The sequence below is a fragment of the Oncorhynchus mykiss genome, chromosome 27, assembly GCF_013265735.2.
Source record: "Oncorhynchus mykiss isolate Arlee chromosome 27, USDA_OmykA_1.1, whole genome shotgun sequence".
Lineage (NCBI taxonomy): Eukaryota > Metazoa > Chordata > Actinopteri > Salmoniformes > Salmonidae > Oncorhynchus > Oncorhynchus mykiss.
The window spans coordinates 40,083,690-40,106,189 of NC_048591.1; the positions used below are offsets into that span (position 1 = coordinate 40,083,690).

Consider the following 22,500-nt stretch of genomic DNA (forward strand, 5'->3'; position numbering starts at 1 on the left):
GGCCCGGCCCAGACCTGGGTATAACATGACTGTCTGTCTCTAGGCCCGGCCCAGACCTGGGTATAACATGACTGTCTCTCTGTCTCTAGGCCGGGCCAGACCTGGGCCCTGGTCCATTCCTACAGAATGATGAGGCCAGACTGTTTTCTGTAGATATTCTAACCATTAATGACTCTCTCTGCAACAATAACAACTTCAATTTTTGCCTGTTTTGCTTTTATGTGTGGACCAAAAGGCTCCTTAACAGCTTCTACCTCCAAGCCATCAAATGGCCACCAGACAATTTACATTGACCCCCCCCCATTTGTTTTGTACTCTGCTGCTACTCGCTGTTTATTATTTATGCATAGTCACTTCACCCCTACCTACATGTACAAATTACCTCTAACCTGTACCCACGCACACTGACTCGGTACCCCCTGTATATAGCCTCGTTATTGTTATTTTACTGTGTTACTTTTTATAATTTTTTACTTTAGTTTATTTGGTATACAGTATATTTTCTTAACTCTTCTTGAACTGCACTGTTGGTTAAGGGCTTGTAAGTTTTTCACGGTTGTATTTCTGTTTCTGTTGTATTCGGTGCATGTGACAAATAAAGTTTGATTTGTGTGTGTGTGTGTGTGTGTGTGTGTGTGTGCACACGCGTGTGTATGTATGTGCAGCTCTTACCTGAGTATGACTCCCTGCTCCTCTCCAGTAGCTGTGAACTGCAGTCCTCCCAGGCCCCTGTCAGTTGGCTAAGGAAACCCTGTACATCTCTTAGCTCCTCACGAGAGCATCGAAGCAGAGACAGGGTGGCAGTCAGGGCCTGCTGCTGTCTTACGCACCTCTCTCTGTAACACACACACAGTCAGGGCTCTGCTGCTGTCCTACACACCTCTCTCTGTAACACACACACACAGTCAGGGCTCTGCTGCTGTCCTACACACCTCTCTCTGTAACACACCCACAGTCAGGGCTCTGCTGCTGTCCTACACACATCTCTCTGCAACACACACACAGTCAGGGCTCTGCTGCTGTCCTACACACCTCTCACTGTAACACACACACACACAGTCAGGGCTCTGCTGCTGTCCTACACACCTCTCTCTGTAACACACACACACAGTCAGGGCTCTGCTGCTGTCCTACACACCTCTCTCTGTAACACACACACACAGTCAGGGCTCTGCTGCTGTCCTACACACCTCTCTCTGTAACACACACACACAGTCAGGGCTCTGTTGCTGTCCTACACACCTCTCTCTGTAACACACACACAGTCAGGGCTCTGCTGCTGTCCTACACACCTCTCTCTGTAACACACACACACACAGTCAGGGCTCTGCTGCTGTCCTACACACCTCTCTCTGTAACACACACACACAGTCAGGGCTCTGCTGCTGTCCTACACACCTCTCTCTGTAACACACACACACAGTCAGGGTTCTGCTGCTGTCCTACACACCTCTCTCTGTAACACACACACACAGTCAGGGCTCTGCTGCTGTCCTACAGACCTCTCTCTGTAACACACCCACAGTCAGGGCTCTGCTGCTGTCCTACACACCTCTCTCTGCAACACACACACAGTCAGGGCTCTGCTGCTGTCCTACACACCTCTCACTGTAACACACACACACACAGTCAGGGCTCTGCTGCTGTCCTACACACCTCTCTCTGTAACACACACACACAGTCAGGGCTCTGCTGCTGTCCTACACACCTCTCTCTGTAACACACACACACAGTCAGGGCTCTGCTGCTGTCCTACACACCTCTCTCTGTAACACACACACACAGTCAGGGTTCTGCTGCTGTCCTACACACCTCTCTCTGTAACACACACACACAGTCAGGGCTCTGCTGCTGTCCTACACACCTCTCTCTGTAACACACACACACAGTCAGGGCTCTGCTGCTGTCCTACACACCTCTCTCTGTAACACACACACACAGTCAGGGCTCTGCTGCTGTCCTACACACCTCTCTCTGTAACACACACACACAGTCAGGGCTCTGCTGCTGTCCTACACACCTCTCTCTGTAACACACACACAGTCAGGGCTCTGCTGCTGTCCTACACACCTCTCGCTGTAACACACACACACAGTCAGGGCTCTGCTGTTGTCCTACACACCTCTCTCTGTAACACACACACACAGTCAGGGCTCTGCTGCTGTCCTACACACCTCTCTCTGTAACACACACACACAGCCAGGGCTCTGCTGCTGTCCTACACACCTCTCTCTGTAACATACACACCTTTACAATTACACACTTTAGATTTTATAACATCACTTGTCTAGGCCTTGTTTTAACAGTCAGACTCTCCCTCTCTCTCTCTGTCTGTCTGTCTCTCTCTCTGTCTCTCTCTCTCTCTACCTATCTCTCTCTCAAAGAAAACTGCAGATCAGTCGTCTGCGAAAGAGAGAAGCACTTTAGGCGACATGAAAAACTAACTGTACATTCACACACACACACACACACACACACACACACACACACACACACACACACACACACAGTCATTTACAAACACACTCAGTCATTTACACACACGCTCAGTCATTTACACACACGCTCAGTCATTTACACACACGCTCAGTAATGCGGAGCGATGACGTGGAAAACTAGAACGCAGAATAGAACATTCTGTTATTCCAAGAAGGGTTTTGACAGAACTCTGGGTTAGAGCACACTGAACTCATTCAGAAACATACTGACAAGCACACACTTACAACCACACTCACTGATACATACACACACACACCCACACTCACTGATACACACACACACACACAGTCACACGCACACTCACTGATACACACACACACACAGTCACATGCACACTCACTGATACACACACACACACTCACACACACTCTCACTGATACACACACACAGTCACACGCACACTCACTGATACACACAGTGCTGGAATGGAGGGGGTTCACGGTGGTTCGCCGTACCCCTTGTTAGAAAAACAGGCTAAAAGCATAACCCTTGTTAGTTTAAGCTTGTGGCTTTTTTTTTACATAGGGAAAATCTCTTAAATCCGGTGAGAAAACGACATCTGGGTCTGATGGAGAGGAGGAAGTAGGAAGGAAGTGGGGAGGAAGTAGGGGGGAAGTAGGGACGATGTGGGGAGGAAGTAGGGGGGAAGTAGGGACGATGTAGGGAGGATGTGGGGAGGAAGTAGGGGGGAAGTAGGGAGGATGTGGGGGGGAAGTAGGGGGGAAGTAGGGAGGATGTGGGGGGGAAGTGGGGGGGAAGAAGGGAGGATGTAGGGAGGAAGTAGAGAGGAAGTATAGAGGACATATGGGAGAAGAGAGGAAGTGGAGAGGAAGTAGAGAGGAAGTAGAGAGGAAGTATAGAGGACAGAGGAGAAGAGAGGAAGTATAGAGGACATAGGGGAGAAGAGAGGAAGTAGGTAGGACGTAGAGAGGAAGTATAGAGGACATAGGGGAGAAGAGAGGAAGTGGGGAGGAAGTAGAGAGGAAGTAGAGAGGAAGTATAGAGGACATAGGGGAGAAGAGAGGAAGTATAGAGGACATAGGGGAGAAGAGAGGAAGTAGGGAGGACGTAGAGAGGAAGTATAGAGGACATAGGGGAGAAGAGAGGAAGTAGGGAGGAGGTAGAGAGGAAGTATAGAGGACATAGGGGAGAAGAGAGGAAGTAGGGAGGACGTAGAGAGGAAGTATAGAGGACATAGGGGAGAAGAGAGGAAGTGGGGAGGAAGTAGAGAGGAAGTAGAGAGGAAGTATAGAGGACATAGGGGAGAGGACATAGAGGAAGAGAGGAAGTGGGGAGGAAGTAGGACTGAAGTAGGAAGCAATCGGAGCAGAAGTAGCCTATCAACATGCGTGCACCTCGCTCATTGTCTAGTTTCAGCAGAATATTGTGTTGGTCGGCAAGAGCTCGCAGCTCAAACAACTGGTTGTCCTGTTTGAGAAGCTCACAGACGAACCAAAGTGGTAGTTAAATTGAGCTCGTTTCTCAAAAGAATGAATCTGAGATGTATATTTCCCTCCACTTTCTGAGGAAGACGCCTGTTGGTGTGATCCATGTGTGTCGGGTAGCCGGGTAGCATGCGGAAAGTGTCATTTCTAAGACGTTCCTCAAAAACCTTCCCAATTACACTTTTTACCGATTGTTAACCCACGTTTGCTGAAACCATCTCATGTACTCAAAACTCTAAACACAAAACAGTTAGCCAATTTTCCCAAACCACAGAGACATCTTGCAAAATGGAACACAGCAATCAAAATCATGTACTCCCCGCTCAAAATGAAACTCTGGATGCAAATGAGACACGTCTTAAATGAATCTAACTCAGTGACAACAGAGATCACACTAATGTGGCATGTTCCAAAAAAACACCACTATCAGAACCTATTACAGTGTAAAGACTCAGATGTTGTTGTTATACTGTATACTGTTTGTGTCTACTCAAACAAAGAAAGCAACACAAATGCAAAAAATGTACGTTTTATTTTTTCAACATGATTCAATACATAGTAAACAGCGTACCGTAAACACACTTACAGTAAACATTTATCCATACAGTAAATGTATTTACGTATGCAAAGGAAGAAAAATAGTGCTATTTGTACTACTGTGTTGTACGTTAGATCAATTGTGCGGAATAGATAAGTCAAGAAAGAAATACTTTATTGCGAAAACAAAAATCCGTCACATCTGTTGTTTCGGTCCGGCCAACAGATTATGATCAACATCACAGGCAAATATTCTCCTTGGCCAGACAGCAGGGGAAAATATCTTCTGGCATGACGCATCCACCCCTGACAGGACTGGAACGTCACCACAGGGCTCCTCCGTGGCCTGGAGAAGGGCCATATGTTCATGGGGTTTGAGATCATACACCTTCCACCGCCATGCTGAAAACAACTCCTCAATGGGGTTGAGAAATGGGGAATATGATGGGAGATATAGAACTGTAAACCTTGGATGGTCATTAAAGCAGTTGTGGATCTGAGCAGCCCAATGGAAACTCCTGTTGTACCAAATTAGAGCATAACATTAGCTGCTCAGGGTCATATGGCCCTTTCTGCTCTGGCTGAAAAACATTGTCATGTAAGGTGTTCAGGACATTAAAGAGATGGGGCAGTGTTGTATGGTCCAAGGGTGGCAAGGCAGTGGAGGACCCCATTGTGGCTCATAGCTGTGCATATAGTGACATTTCCCCCGTGCTGGCCAGGTACCTCAATGATGGCGCGTTGACCAATGATGTTCCTTCCTCTCCTCCTCGTCTTCGCCTAAATTGAATCCAGTCTCATCTATCAATATGAGTTCCTGGGGGACGGGCATCCAACTCCACGATTCTCTGAAATGTGTGTAAATACTGTAATGGGTGTATAGTAAAGTTCACTGGCAAAAATCAACGATTCTCTGATGTTTCAGCAGTGTAGTAATACTACATGGTTTACTTGCACATATTCCGTACTGTTTATCCTTCACTCTTTGGGAATTCCTTTCAAATGGGACTCCGTAGATGTGCTTCATCCGGAGATGGTGTTTCTGAAGGATGCCGGCTGTGGTTGATAAACTCACTCTGACGTTATGGAAGATGGCAGGGTTTTCAATCATCTGTTGTTGGATTTCCCACCGTCTTAATGGCCTTATGTTCAACCACCGTTTGTTTGCACAATGTCAGATTCCTGTTCTCCTGTAAATAAACACGTTCTACCACCACGTGGTGGTCGTCTTTCAGATCTACAAAAAACTAAATAGCATAGAGTACAGTAAACACTACAGTAATACAGTATACCCAGATAAACATGTTACGAAGTAGTATAGCTCCCAATGTCATACATACAGCAATACAGTAATGAAACATTGAATTTGTTGCCTTTACGGTACGTATTGGAATCTACAGTCTTTATTGTGCATTATGTTGTACTACTGTCAAGTAGTAAAAGTAGTAGAGAGGTCCAATGTCTGTAGTACAAACCTATTCTCATTGTGGAACGTCTGTATGATGGATGCTACGGTAAAGTGGCTCATATTGGGCAGCACTCGCTGCCCAGCCTCTCTCAAGGTCAAACCATGGTTGACCACATTGTACACCATAGATGCCTATATTTTAATCAGAGATTACTCTCCTTGTTCTTGGTTCACCTCCACCTCTACCTCTACTACCTCCACCTCTTCTACCTCCACTTCTTGTACCTCCACCTCTACCTTCCACCTCTTCTACCTCCACCTCTACCTCTACTGTACCTCCACCTTTACCTCTACCTCCACCTCCACTACCTCCCCCTCTTCTACCTCCACCTCCACTTCTACCTCCACCTTCACTACCTCCACCTCTTCTACCTCCACCTCCACCTCTACTTCCACCTCAACCTTTTCTACCTCCACCTCCACCTCAACCTCTTCTACCTCCACCTCAACCTCTTCTACCTCCACCTCCACCTCTACCTCCACCTCAACCTCTTCTACCTCCATGTCCACTTCTACCTCTGCCTCTACTGTACCTCCAGCTCTACCTCCACCTCTTTTACCTCCACGTCCAGTTCTACCTCCACCTCTTCTACCTCCACTTCTACCTCTGCCTCTACTGTACCTCTACCTCCACCTCCACCTCTTCTACCTCCACGTCCACTTCTACCTCTGCCTGTACTGTACCTCCAACTCCACCTCTACCTCTTCTACCTCCACCTCCTCTTCTACCTCCACGTCCACTTCTACCTCTGCCTCTACTGTACCTCCAACTCTACCTCCACCTCTTTTACCTCCACTTCTACCTTTGCCTTTACTGTACCTCCAACTCTACCTCCACCTCCACCTCTTCCACCTCCACCTCCACTACCTCTACCTCCACCTCTACCTCTTCCACCTCCACCTCTTCCACCTCCACCTCTTCTACCTCCACCTCTTCTACCTCCACTTCCACCTCCACTACCTCCACCTCCACCTCCATTACCTCCACCTCCACCTCCACCTCTTCTACCTCCACCTCTTCTACCTCCACCTCCACTACCTCCACCTCTTCTAAAATGGCGCTGGAAGAAATGGCAGCGGTTTTAAGGGCACCCAACCAATTGTCCTATTATGTGTTTTTTTCACGTTATTTGTAACTTATTTTGTACATAATGTTTCCGCAAACGTATCTTACGACAAAAAATAGCATCTGGGTATCAGGTCAGCGATCACTCACCTCGGATTAGACAAAGATTTTTTCTACAACAAGCAGGACGCACAAGACATTCTCCAAACACCCGAAAGGGCCGACATCCCCGTTATTTGCAAGCGGAAGAGGCGCAGGTACAGAGGCCACAGAGCCGGATGTCTCGTGAGGACCCGCAGAAGGCGAGTGGGAAAGCTGCCGTTACCGTCAACATTACTCGCCAACGTGCAATCATTGGACAAGAAATTAGACGAGGTACGATCACGAATACCCTACCAACGGAACATCAAAAACTGTAATATCCTATGTTTCACGGAATCGTGGCTGAATGACGACATGGATATTCAGCTAGCGGGATACACGCTGCACTGGCAGGACAGAACAGCACACTCCGGTAAGACGAGGAGGGACGGTCTCTGCATATTTGTAAACAACAGCTGGTGCACGAAATCTAAGGAAGTCTCTTGATTTTGCTCACCTGAAGTAGAGTATATTGTGATAAATTGCAGGCCACACTACTTGCCTAGAGAGTTTTCAGCTATACTTTTCGTGGCTGTTTATTTACCACCACAGACAGATGCTGGCACTAAGACCGCACTCAGTCAGCTGTATAAGGAAATAAGCAAACAGGAAACTACTCACACAGAGGCGGCGCTCCTAGTGGCCGGAGACTTTAATGCAGGGAAACTTAAATCAGTTCTACCGAATTTCTATCAAAATGTTAAATGTGCAACCAGAGGGAAAACAATTCTAGAACACCTGTACTCCACACACAGAGACACGTACAAAGCTCTCCCTCGCCCTCCATTTGGTAAATCTGACCACAACTCTATTCTCCTGATTCCTGCTTACAAGCAAAAATTAAAGCAGGAAGCCCCAGTGACTCGGTCAATAAAAAGTGGCCAGATGAAGCAGATGCTAAAATACAGGACTGTTTTGCCATCACAGACTGGAACATGTTCCGGGATTCTTCCGATGGCATTGAGGAGTACACCACATCAGTCACTGGCTTTATCAATAAGTGCATCGAGGATGTCATCCCCACAGTGACTGTACGTACATACCCCAACCAGAAGCCATGGATTACAGGCAACATTTGCAATTAGCTAAAGGGTAGAGCCGCCGTCTTCAAGGTGCGGGACTCTAACCCGGAGGCTTACAAGAAATCCTGCTATGCCCTGCGACGAACCATCAAACAGGCAAAGCGTCAATACAGGGCTAAGATGGAATCATACTACACCGGCTCTGATGCTCGTCTTATGTGGCAGGGCTTGCAAACTATTACTGACTACAAAGGGAAGCACAGCCGCGAGCTGCCCAGTGACACGAGCCTACCAGATGAGATAAATCACTTCTATGCTTGCCTCGAGGCAAGCAACACTGAGGCATGCATGAGAGCATCAGCTGTTCCAGACGACTGTGTGATCACGCTCTCCATGGCCAACGTGAGTAAGACCTTTAAACAGGTCAACATACACAAGGCTACGGGGCCAGACGGATAACCAGGAAGTGTGCTCTGGGCATGTGCTGACCAACTGGCAGGTGTCTTCACTGACATTTTCAACATGTCCCTGATTGAGTCTGTAATACCAGCATGTTTCAAGCAGACCACCATAGTCCCTGTGCCCAAGAACACAAAGGCAACCTGCCTAAATGACTACAAACCCGTAGCACTCACGTTTGTAGCCATGAAGTGCTTTGAAAGGCTGGTCATGGCTCACATCAACACCATTATCCCAGAAACGCTAGACCCACTCCAATTTGCATACCACCCAAACAGATCCACAGATGACGCAATCTCTATTGCACTCCACACTGCCCTTTCCCACCTGGACAAAAGGAACACTTATGTGAGAATGCTATTCATTGACTACAGCTCAGCGTTCAACACCATAGTACCCTCAAAGCTCATCACTGAGCTAAGGATCCTGGGACTAAACACCTCCCTCTGCAACTGGATCCTGGACTTCCTGACGGGCCGCCCCCAGGTGGTGAGGGTAGGTAGCAACACATCTGCCACGCTGATCCTCAATACTGGAGCCCCCCCAGGGGTGTGTACTCAGTCCACTCCTGTACTCCCTGTTCACCCACGACTGCATGGCCAGGCACGACTCCAACACCATTAAGTTTGCAGACGACACAACAGTGGTAGGCCTGATCACCGACAACGACGAGACAGCCTATAGGGAGGAGGTCAGAGACCTGGCCGGGTGGTGCCAGAATAACAACCTATCCAAGACTAAGGAGATGATTGTGGACTACAGGAAAAGGAGGACCGAACACACCCCCATTCTCATCGGCGGGGCTATAGTGAAGCAGGTTGAGAGCTTCAAGTTCCACATCAACAACAAACTAGAATGGTCCAAACACAACAAGACAGTCGTGAAGAGGGCACGACAAAGCCTATTCCCCCTCAGGAAACTAAAAAGATTTGGCATGGGTCCTGAGATCATCAAAAGGTTCTACAGCTCCAACATCGAGAGCATCCTGACCGGTTGCATCACTGCCTGGTACGGAAATTGCTCGGCCTCCGACCGCAATGGCCAGGTCGCAGTTGCAAATGCGAACTTGTTCTCAACTAGCCTACCTGGTTAAATAAAGGTGAAATAAATAAAATAAAAAAAGGCACTACAGAGGGTAGTGCATACGGCCCAGCTAAGCTGCCTGCTTTGGACCTCTACACCAGATGGTGTCAAAGGAAGGCCCTAAAAATGGTCAAAGACCCCAGTGATAGACTATACTCTCTACTACCGCATGGCAACCCCTCTTTTACCCTACTGCTACTCTCTGTTCATGATATATGATAGTCACTTTAACCATATCTACATGTACATACTACCTCAATCAGCCTGACTAACCGGTGTCTGTATGTAGCCTCGCTACTTTTATAGCCTCATTACTGTATGTAGCCTCGCTACTTTTATAGCCTCTCTACTATATGTAGCCACCTCTTCTACGTACATCTCTACCTCTTCTACCTCCACCTCTAACTCCACCTCTTCTAAATCTACCTCCACCTCCACCTCTTCCACATCCACCTCTTCTACCTCTAAAACCACCTCTTCTACCTCTACCTCTACCTCCACCTCTTCTACCTCTACCTCCACCTCTTCTACCTCCACCTCTTCTACCTCTACCTCCACCTCTTCTACCTCTACCTCTTCTACCTCCACCTCTACCTCCACCTCTTCAACCTCCACCTCCACCTCTTCTACCTCCACCCCCACCTCTTCTACCTCTACCTCCACCTCTTCTACCTGTACCTCCACCTCTTCTACCTCTACCTCCACCTCTTCTACCTCCACCTCTACCTCTACCTACACCTCCAACTCTACCTCCACCTCTTATACCTCCACCTCTTCTACCTCCACCTCTACCTCTAACTCCACCTCTTCTAAATCTACCTCCACCTCCACCTCTTCCACATCCACCTCTTCTACCTCCACCTATTCTACCTCCACCTCCACCTCTTCTACCTCCACCTCTTCTACCTCTGCCTCCACCTCTTCTACCTCTACCTCTACCTCCACCTCTACCTCCACCTCTTCTACCTCCACTCTTCTACCTCTACCTCCACCTCTTCTACCTCTACCTCCACCTCTTCTACCTCTACCTCTTCTACCTCTACCTCCACTACCTCCACCTCTTCTACCTCTACCTCTACTTCTTCTACCTCCAACTCTTCTACCTCCACCTCTTCTACCTCCACCTCTTCTACCTCTACCAAAACCTCCACATCTTCTACCTCTACCTCTTCTACCTCCACCCCCACCTCTTCTACCTCTACCTCCACCTCTTCTACCTCCAGCTCTTCTACCTCTACCTCCACCTCTTCTACCTCTACCTCCACCTCCACTACCTCCACCTCTTCTACCTCTACCTCTACTTCTTCTACCTCCAACTCTTCTACCTCCAACTCTTCTACCTCCACCTCTTCTACCTCTACCAAAACCTCCACCTCTTCTACCTCTACCTCTTCTACCTCCACCTCTACCTTCACCTCCACCTCTACCTCCACCTCTTCAACCTCCACCTCCACCTCTTCTACCTCCACCCCCACCTCTTCTACGTCTACTCTACCTCCACCTCTTCTACCTCTACCTCTTCTACCTCCACCTCTACCTTCACCTCCACCTCTACCTCCACCTCTTCAACCTCCACCTCCACCTCTTCTACCTCCACCCCCACCTCTTCTACCTCTACCTCCACCTCTTCTACCTCTACCTCCACCTCTTCTACCTCTACCTCCACCTCTTCTACCTCTACCTCCACCTCTTCTACCTCCACCTCTACCTCTACCTCTACAGCTACCTACACCTCCAACTACCTCCACCTCTTCTACCTCCACCTCCTCTACCTCCATCTCTTCTACCTCTACCTCTTCTACCTCCACCTCTTCTAAATCTACCTCCACCTCCACCTCTTCCACATCCACCTCTTCTACCTCTACCTCCACCTCTTCTACCTCCACCTCTACCTCCACCTCTTCTACCTCTACCTCCACCTCTTCTACCTCCACCTCTTCTACCTCCACCTCTTCTACCTCCACCTCCACCTCTTCTACCTCTACCTCTTCTACCTCTACCTTTTCTACCTCTACCTCTTCTACCTCTACCTCGTCTACCTCTACCTCTTCTACCTCTACCTCCACCTCTTCTACCTCTACCTCCACCTCCACTATCTCCACCTCTTCTACCTCTACCTCTACCTCTTCTACCTCCACCTCTTCTACCTCCACCTCTTCTACCTCCACCTCCACCTCTTCTACCTCCACCTCCACCTCTACTACCTCCACCCCCACCTCTTCTACCTCTACCTCCACCTCTTCTACCTCTACCTCCACCTGCACCTCTTCTACCTCCACTTCTACCTCTTCTACCTCCACCTCTACCTCTACCTCTACGGCTACCTACACCTCCAACTCTACCCCCACCTCGTCTACCTCCACCTCCATCTCTTCTACCTCAACCTCCACCTCTTCTACCTCCACCTCTTCTACCTCCACCTCTTCTACCTCTACCTCCACCTCGTCTACCTTTTCTACCTTTACCTCTTCTATCTCTTCCTCTTCTACCTCTACCTCCACCTCCACTATCTCCACCTCTTCTACCTCTACCTCTACCTCTTCTACCTCCACCTCTTATACCTCCACCTCTTCTACCTCCACCTCCACCTCTACTACCTCCACCCCCACCTCTTCTACCTCTACCTCCACCTCTTCTACCTCTACCTCCACCTCCACCTCTTCTACCTCCACTTCTAACTCTTCTACCTCCACCTCTACCTCTACCTCTACCTCTACGGCTACCTACACCTCCAACTCTACCTCCACCTCTTCTACCTCCACCTCCATCTCTTCTACCTCCACCTCCATCTCTTCTACCTCCACCTCTTCTACCTCCACCTCCACCTCTTCTACCTCTACTCTACCTCCACCTCTTCTACCTCCACCTCTTCTACCTCTACCTCCACCTCTTCTACCTCCACCTCTTCTACCTCCACCTCTTCTACCTCCACCTCCACCTCTTCTACCTCCACCTCTTCTACCTCCACCTCCACCTCTTCTACCTCCACCTTTTCTACCTCCACCTCTTATACCTCCACCTCTACCTCCACCTCTTCCACCTCCACCTTTTCTACCTCCACCTCTTCTACCTCTGCCTCCACCTCTTCTACCTCCACTCTTCTACCTCTACCTCCACCTCTTCTACCTCTACCTCCACCTCTTCTACCTCTGCCTCCACCTCTTCTACCTCTACCTCTACCTCTACCTCCACCTCTACCTCTACCTCTTCTACCTCCACTCTTCTACCTCTACCTCCACCTCTTCTACCTCTACCTCTTCTACCTCTACCTCCACTACCTCCACCTCTTCTACCTCTACCTCTACTTCTTCTACCTCCAACTCTTCTACCTCCACCTCTTCTACCTCCACCTCTTCTACCTCTACCAAAACCTCCACATCTTCTACCTCTACCTCTTCTACCTCCACCCCCACCTCTTCTACCTCTACCTCCACCTCTTCTACCTCTACTCTACCTCCACCTCTTCTACCTCCAGCTCTTCTACCTCTACCTCCACCTCTTCTACCTCTACCTCCACCTCCACTACCTCCACCTCTTCTACCTCTACCTCTACTTCTTCTACCTCCAACTCTTCTACCTCCAACTCTTCTACCTCCACCTCTTCTACCTCTACCAAAACCTCCACCTCTTCTACCTCTACCTCTTCTACCTCCACTTCTACCTTCACCTCCACCTCTACCTCCACCTCTTCAACCTCCACCTCCACCTCTTCTACCTCCACCCCCACCTCTTCTACCTCCACCTCCACCTCTTCTACCTCTACTCTACCTCCACCTCTTCTACCTCTACCTCTTCTACCTCCACCTCTACCTTCACCTCCACCTCTACCTCCACCTCTTCAACCTCCACCTCCACCTCCACCTTTTCTACCTCCACCCCCACCTCTTCTACCTCTACCTCCACCTCTTCTACCTCTACCTCCACCTCTTCTACCTCTACCTCCACCTCTTCTACCTCTACCTCCACCTCTTCTACCTCCACCTCTACCTCTACCTCTACAGCTACCTACACCTCCAACTACCTCCACCTCTTCTACCTCCACCTCCTCTACCTCCATCTCTTCTACATCTACCTCTTCTACCTCCACCTCTTCTAAATCTACCTCCACCTCCACCTCTTCCACATCCACCTCTTCTACCTCTACCTCCACCTCTTCTACCTCCACCTCTACCTCCACCTCTTCTACTTCTACCTCCACCTCTTCTACCTCCACCTCTTCTACCTCCACCTCCACCTCTTCTACCTCTACCTCTTCTACCTCTACCTTTTCTACCTCTACCTCTTCTACCTCTACCTCGTCTACCTCTACCTCTTCTACCTCTACCTCTTCTACCTCTACCTCCACCTCCACTATCTCCACCTCTTCTACCTTCACCTTTTCTACCTCCACCTCTTATACCTCCACCTCTACCTCCACCTCTTCCACCTCCACCTTTTCTACCTCCACCTCCACCTCTACTGTACCTCCCCCTCCACCTCTACCTCCACCTCTACTGTACCTCCCCCTCCACCTCTACCTCCACCTCCACCTCTACTGTACCTCCCCCTCCACCTCTATCTCTACCTCTCTCTGCCAAGTTCGCTTCCATTGTTCTCCAAACACAGGAATACTCCCCTGTGGCCTTTTTATCCATACCAAAGGTCTGATTGCAAAGTGAACATTTACGCATAACTAGTGTTTGCACATGTGAAGAGTGAAAGTGGTCAATTGGTAATTGAGCTTAGCTTGTTGAACAGTGTTGTTTTTCATTTGCACAAAACAGATTTTAGTTGGGAAGGTTGTGCCAAAGGTAGAGAATTGTGTGTTGTGTTTTGCCAAATGTTTGTTATAGAATTGCAATCTGAGTGTAAAGCAGAACATGTGTCAGTAGTATTGCAGATTTGTTGTCTGGTTCTACTAAATTAGTTACAGGTTTGGGTCATTGTGCCTATGGGCCAGTTTTAGTGTGTAAACAATTGGGGAAAAGTGTAATTGTTGACTCCAAAGTAGGCCAGCCTGGCATCATGATGATTTGTAGCCTGTCAATCAGGTGATCATATGTTTTTGCAACTCTGCCATCACATGTATAGAAATGCTGCTAGCCAAACAAGAGGTCTCTTTCTAGTGGTCACAGGGTTTAAAGCCCCCATGCAGTTTATTTAATATTTTTAAAATCATCACTTTACATCTGATACGTCTAATAAATAAACTATGTGTGTTTATTTCATGAAAATAACTCATAACTCAACAACTTTCATGAGTCTCCTTTTGCAATTAAAATGCTCAGTCTGATCGTGTGTTGATACAGATGTAAATACATTTACATACACAGCCCTGATTGGCGGATAGGATTGTCTAGACACTAGGGCCTACCCCTCCAAAGTAGGACGATTCATATGCAAAACAAAGATGAAAGGTCATTGTCCAAAAACGACATCCCACCTGATCAGGATGAAATTCCAGGCATTGTTTTATTTTCATAATTTTCAAAAATATTGAGTGTTATTTCAAGCTCATAGTGTGGAATATATTAAATAAATAAAAACTGTAAAATCTATGTTTTTACTGCACTTCTCCTTTAAGAATAGTTGTGGACATACAACATCTCATTTTGATAGTGAACCTGAAAAAACTAGGAAAACTATGAACCTGGGAAAAACAAAACCTGGAAAACTAAATTTGACAAAAAGTAAAACAGATGTATTTTTTTTAAATGCATGAAATAGCCAAAAGATGTAATGAATTATGTTATACTACGTAAAATGTCAGGAAATATGGCCCCCAAGTTAAACTTTAGGTGGTATATTTAATGTATCTCAATGAACAATAATTCAAATAGGCTCAAATGCAGGCTCCAGTCAGCATTTTGGCCTCCAACTTTGGTGAACTAACATTTCCCACACATCTGTTGAACTTATTTGGTTTTCACAATAGCTAATGTAAGTCAGTGGAACAAATCTCATTCCTTACAATGGGCTACAATATAGGGTAATTAGTGTGCTTGTGTCAGCAAGAATACTACTGTTATTATACATATTTCTATTATACCTTTTCCAGTGCTACTACTAGTGTTGTTGGACAGTGTTGTATGTCATAAAACCATTAGAAAAAGCTATGGGGGGGAGGTGGGGGGTAAATCAGCTTTAATAGTGCAGATAAATTTTAGCTTCCATGTTACTGTAATTTTGTTATTCCAATATGTTTTCATTAATTTAATTCCCTTAATCTATTTTATGAGAATTTGTAAGATTCTTGTTTGCATAAAATAGACAGAGACCAGTCTTATCAATAATAGATAATAGTATTTATTCTCGGAGCCTGCTGTCACGTTACCACGAGCAACAGTTTATATACAATAACATGACGTCATTTCATTGCTTCTAGAATGAATCCCCTCCTCCCGACCTAGAATTAAGTGAGTTTAAAAGTTCATTCCAACTCACTAACACACTCACAGGTCACACAACATAACTTAATTAACTCTTGAGCCCTCACCATTATCGATAACCACTTAGCTGACAGTTCTAATTAACAGAAAACCTAGGAATGCACGCACTGCCTTATCTAAAACACCCCAGAGCTCAGTTTCGTTGGTTCAACCATAGGTTAACGACCCTGTGTGCTTACTTAACCCACTCCTCTCCAGACTAGTTTGGAATGGTGTTTGTTATATTTAATTACTCCTTGTTCATGTCACACAATCCCTTCTTATGAACTCATAATGTTAATCAGATATAATAAAACAGAGTATAAGCCTCCAGTATTTATGCTGCAGTAGTTTATGTGTCGGGGGGGCTAGGGTCAGTTTGTTATATCTGGAGTACTTCTCCTGTCCTATTCGGTGTCCTGTGTGAATCTAAGTGTGTGTTCTCTAATTCTCTCCTTCTCTCTTTCTTTCTCTCTCTCGGAGGACCTGAGCCCTAGGACCATGCCCCAGGACTACCTGACATGATGACTCCTTGCTGTCCCCAGTCCACCTGGCCGTGCTGCTGCTCCAGTTTCAACTGACCTGAGCCCTAGGACCATACCCCAGGACTACCTGACATGATGACTCCTTGCTGTCCCCAGTCCACCTGACCGTGCTGTTGCTCCAGTTTCAACTGTTCTGCCTTATTATTATTCGACCATGCTGGTAATTTATGAACATTTGAACATCTTGGCCATGTTCTGTTATAATCTCCACCCGGCACAGCCAGAAGAGGACTGGCCACCCCACATAGCCTGGTTTCTTCCTAGGTTTTGGCCTTTCTAGGGAGTTTTTCCTAGCCACCGTGCTTCTACACCTGCATTGCTTGCTGTTTGGGGTTTTAGGCTGGGTTTCTGTACAGCACTTTGAGATATCAGCTGATGTACGAAGGGCTATATAAATACATTTGATTTGATTTGATATGTTTACATAGTTACAGTTCCATTTAAAATGAGAATATTGTTTAGTCATTTATTCATAATATTCCTAACATTCCATCAATGTAATTGTCTACATTATTTCCAATCCCACATACTTTATTTGTAAATATACAGTACCAGTCAACAGTTTGGACACACCTACTCATTCCAGGGGTTTTGTTTATTTTTTTAAAACTATTTTCTACATTGTAGAATAATAGTGAAGACATCACAACTATGAAATAAACTGTTAAACAAATAAAAATATGTTATATTTTTGATTCTTCAAAGTAGTCACTCTTTGCCTTGTTGACAGCTTTGCACACACTTGACATTCTCTCAACCAGCTTCGTGAGGTAGTCACCTGAAATACATTTCAATTAACAGGTGTACCTTGTTAAAAGTTAATTTGTGGAATTTCATTCCTTCTTAATGCATTTTAGCCAATCAGTTGTGTTGTGACAAGGTAGGGTTGGTATACAGAAGATATCCCTATTTGGTAAAAGACTAAGTCCATATTATGGCAAGAACAGCTCAAATAAGCAAAGAAAAATGACAGTCTATCATTACTTTAAGACATGGAGGTCAGTCAATGCGGAAAATGTCAAGAACTTTGAAAGTTTCTTCAAGTGCAGTTGCAAAAACCATCAAGCACTATGATGAAACTGGCTCTCATGAGGCCTGCCACATGAAAGGAAGAGCCAGAGTTACCTCTGCTGCAGAGGATAAGTTCATTAGAGTTACCAGCCTCAGAAATTGCAGCCCAAATAAATGCTTCACAGAGTTCAAGTAACGGACACATCTCAACATCAACTGTTCAGAGGAGACTGTGTGAATCAGGTCTTCAGGGTCAAATTACTGCAAGGAAACCACTACTAAAGGACGCCAATAATAAGAAGAGACTTTCTTGGGCCAAGAAACATGAGCAATGGACATTAGACCGGTGGAAATCTGTTCTTTGGTCTGATGAGTCCAAATTTGACATTTTTAGTACCAACCGACGTGTCTTTGTGAGACGCAGAGTAGGTGAACACGCATGTGTGGTTCCCACCGTGAAGCATGGAGGAGGAGGTGTGATGGTGTGGGGGTGCTTTGCTGGTGACACTGTCAGTGATTTCTTTAGAATTCAAGGCACACTTAACCAGCATGGCTACCACAGCATTCTGCAGCGATACGCCATCCCATCTGGTTTGCGCTTTATTTTTCAACAGGACAATGACCCAACACACTTCCTGGATGTGTAAGGCCTATTTGACCATCAAGAAGAGTGATGGAGTGCTGCATCAGATGACCTAGTCTCCACAATCACCCGACCTCAACCCAATTAAGATGGTTTGGGATGAGTTGGACCGCAGAGCAGCCAACAAGTGCTCAGCATATGTGGAAAAGAGTGGCTACTTTGAAGAATCTAAAATCTAAAATATATTTTGAAATGTTTAATACTTTTTTGGTTACTACATGATTCCATATGTGTTATTTCATAGTTTTGATGTCTTCACTATTATTCTACAATGTAGAAAATAGTTAAAATAAAGAAAAAACCTTGAATGAGTACGTCTGTCCACATTTTTAACTGGTACTGTAAATCTAATCTGAAGTGACAGATTTTGAGAGTGGAGTGGCTGTTTTTCTTCTGACTGATCTCTACACACCAGAAGTAAATGTATGTGGCTTTAGGTGATAAAACATGAAGATCAGAGGAGAAGAGTTCAGAGTTCCCTCCTCCATTTCTGATGTCTGAGAGTGTTTTACTTGCGTGACTTTATGTGTGTGTCAGTGTGTGTCAGCGTGTGTGCTTGTCACGAGAGGCTGTTTTATAATGTCACTTTACACAAATCGTAGCCTGACAGGCAGAAATGGAGGACCAGATATGAGCCAAATCTGTCATCAGTTACGAGGCTGAGAATTTGAGCTTGTGTGTGTGACTGAATTATCCAATACATACTAGTTAATGCACTGTGTTTTACTAGGCCAGCCTTGGTTCTTAATAGTGTTGCACTCTAACATCTGACTTTAAGACATCAACAAAAGTCTATGGCAGAAATTACAACACTCCTCTCCTCATATCTTTCCCTCACCTGTCATATTTCCTTTTCTCTACTTCCTTTTCTCTACTTCCTTTTCTCTACTTCCTTTTCTCTACAGTTTTATATTCCTTTATTGTCCTGTTTTTCTCTCCCTCTTTTTTTTTCTTCCTGCATCCCGGCACCCAGATTCTTCCCATCTGCCCCAGCCTTCCTGTCGTGCCATTGGTCGGGTAGCCAAGAACCAATCAGATTAAAGCAGGCTGTTCTTTTGTTTCTGTTTTCCCTCCGCCCTCCCTCTCTTCCGCCTGCCCACAGGCCTCCTGGCAGCTGTATTGGTCCCTTGTTTTCTCGTTCTATCCTTTCCTTACCTGAGCTGTTGGCAGAGCTCTCTCTCTTTACACAGCAGCCCCTCTGTCATGTCTCGCTCCAAACCCACACTCTTCAGCCTAGAGAGAGCGAGAGCGAGACAGGGAGACAGAGATAGAGGGAGAGAGGGAGAGAGAGAGAGAGAGAGAGAGAGAGAGAGAGAGAGAGAGAGAGAGAGAGACAGGGAGACAGGGAAACAGAGATAGAGGGAGAGGGAGCGGGAGAGGGAGAGAGAGGGAGAGAGGGAGAGAGGTTAATTTTTGTTGTTTTTCACTTTATATATTCACTTTGTATGTTGTCTACCTCACTTGCTTTGGCAATGTTAACACATGTTTCCCATGCCAATAAAGCCCTTGAATTGAATTGAATTGAATTGAGAGGGAGAGAGAGAGAGAGAGAGAGAGAGAGAGGAGAGAGAGAGAGAGAGAGACAATCTTTTCTTGAATAAAATGTCAAAATTAATGCAGTGCAATGCACACATAACCACTACAAGAGGAGAATAAACAGTAAACTAGTCACAGGGAGGAAGTGGAAGATTTATGAGAGGAATGGAGGACAGAAAGAAAGGCAAGATACCCTAATTATGACTTCTGTGATGTTTATATGGTGTCTTTATGTTTCTATGGAAACTGTCCTGCCTCATGTCACTATGTTCATTATCCAGAAATAAAACAAAACAACTACATATAAACATGAGAAGAGCTACTAGAAATTGCAAACAGCCTAGAGAGTTAGTTTTAGAGTGTTAGAATGTTAGTGTTAGAATGTTAGAATGTTAGAATGTTAGTGTTAGAGTTAGAATGTTAGAGTGTTAGTGTTAGAATGTTAGAGTGTTAGTGTTAAGAGAGTTAGAATGTTAGTGTTAGAGTGTTAGAATGTTAGAGTGTTAGTGTTAGAATGTTAGAGTGTTAGTGTTAGAATGTTAGAGTGTTAGTGTTAGAGTGTTAGAATGTTAGAGTGTTAGTGTTAGAATGTTAGAGTGTTAGTGTTAAGAGAGTTAGAATGTTAGTGTTAGAGTGTTAGAATGTTAGAGAGTTAGTTTTAGAATGTTAGAGTGTTAGTGTTAGAGTGTTAGAATGTTAGTGTTAGAGTGTTAGAATGTTAGAGTGTTAGTGTTAGAATGTTAGAGTGTTAGTGTTAGAGTGTTAGAATGTTAGTGTTAGAGTGTTAGAATGTTAGAGTGTTAGTGTTAGAATGTTAGAGTGTTAGTGTTAGAATGTTAGAGTGTTAGTGTTAGAGTGTTAGAATGTTAGAGTGTTAGTGTTAGAATGTTAGAGTGTTAGTGTTAAGAGAGTTAGAATGTTAGTGTTAGAGTGTTAGAATGTTAGAGAGTTAGTTTTAGAATGTTAGAGTGTTAGTGTTAGAGTGTTAGAATGTTAGTGTTAGAGTGTTAGAATGTTAGAGTGTTAGTGTTAGAGTTAGAATGTTAGAGTGTTAGTGTTAGAGTGTTAGAATGTTAGAGTGTTAGTGTTAGAATGTTAGAGTGTTAGTGTTAAGAGAGTTAGAATGTTAGTGTTAGAGTGTTAGAATGTTAGAGTGTTAGTGTTAGAATGTTAGAGTGTTAGTGTTAGAATGTTAGAGTGTTAGTGTTAGAGTGTTAGAATGTTAGAGTGTTAGTGTTAGAATGTTAGAGTGTTAGTGTTAAGAGAGTTAGAATGTTAGTGTTAGAGTGTTAGAATGTTAGAGTGTTAGTGTTAGAATGTTAGAGTGTTAGTGTTAGAGTGTTAGAGTGTTAGGAGCTCTATTAAGAAGAGTAGATGATAGGGTTGAGTGATAAAACTCTGCCTCACAGTTTCCAGACATAACCAATCAACCAGGACAGAACAACACATCAGCACTCAGATCATGTCGCCCGCCCAGCCAGACACCACATCCAAGCAGACACGCAGCATCTCACTCCCAGACCCAGCCAGACACCACAACAAACAAGTGCTGACAGTGATTTCTTAATGAGAGAGAGAGAGAGAGAGAGAGAGAGAGAGAGAGAGAGAGAGAGAGAGAGAGAGAGAGAGGGACTGAGAGAGACTGAGAGAGACTGAGGAGAGAGAGAGAGAGACAGAGAGACTGAGAGAGACAGAGAGAGTGAGGAGAGAGAGAGAGAGAGAGAGAGAGAGACTGAGGAGAGAGAGACTGAGGAGAGAGAGATGGTAGAGCAGATTACTCCTAAAATAAAGCTAGCTTTTTCAGTTAAGCATGTAGTGTACATGACCAAAATAAACCTGTACATAAATTCTTCCCCTCTATTTTCAGAGGGACACAGAGAAAATCCCCAGCAATTAGTTTAGCCTAACCTGGGCTATCAGATCACAACCCAACCAAACGTAAGGTAGCAGGAGTTTATACTCAACACACACACACACAAATGCGCTCCACACCAGCTTTAACCGAGTAAATCCATATGCATGTGCTTCTAATCCTGTCTGTGTGTATATTGTATCTGTCTGAATGAGTGTGTGTTAGACTGTGTGAGTTCAGAACTAAATAAGTATGTGTGTGATGTGTGTGTGTGTGTGTGTGTGTGTGTGTGTGTGTGTGTGTGTGTGTGTGTGTGTGTGTGTGTGTGTGTGTGTGTGTGTGTGTGTGTGTGTGTGTGTGTGTGTGTGTGATGACGTCTCTGTGTGTGTTGTAACTTTAATGGGTTACAGAGTTAATGTTTACAGTTAATTCATTGAGCTGAATCTAAAGATATGTTCTTTACAGTTATTTACATATGTAATTGTATTATAATTAATGTGATGGAGATTGAGAGAACTACATACATATTTCTGTTGTAAACTCCATACATATTTCTGTTGTTTTGGTTAGTGTTGGATTACGCTATTGACTGCAAGTTCCAGAATGCCTTGCGACAGGAAGTGGAAAGAGAGAGAACGCGTCAGTTATGTACAAGTGATTATCCTGCCTTTCTCTAGAAACATTATTTTATTGTTTTTGTAGAATCTAAAGTTGTTAAACGTAACGTGAACAAGTATTATTACTAAAAGAAGCTTTCACTTCAAACCCGAAGTCCCCAGTCATTAC

General features: G+C 45.4%; 1 protein-coding gene across 1 annotated transcript in view; it reads right to left on the reverse strand.

The window, feature by feature from the left end:
- lekr1 (leucine, glutamate and lysine rich 1) overlaps positions 1 to 22,500 on the reverse strand; it is a 205,870-nt gene that overhangs the window by 99,145 nt on the left and 84,225 nt on the right. Inside the window, exons 4-5 of the mRNA XM_036965369.1 lie at positions 19,482 to 19,559; positions 673 to 836 (exon numbers count right to left, since the gene is read on the reverse strand). Coding sequence (XP_036821264.1) covers positions 673 to 836; positions 19,482 to 19,559 — 242 coding nt within the window. The remainder of the gene's footprint in view (positions 1 to 672; positions 837 to 19,481; positions 19,560 to 22,500) is intronic.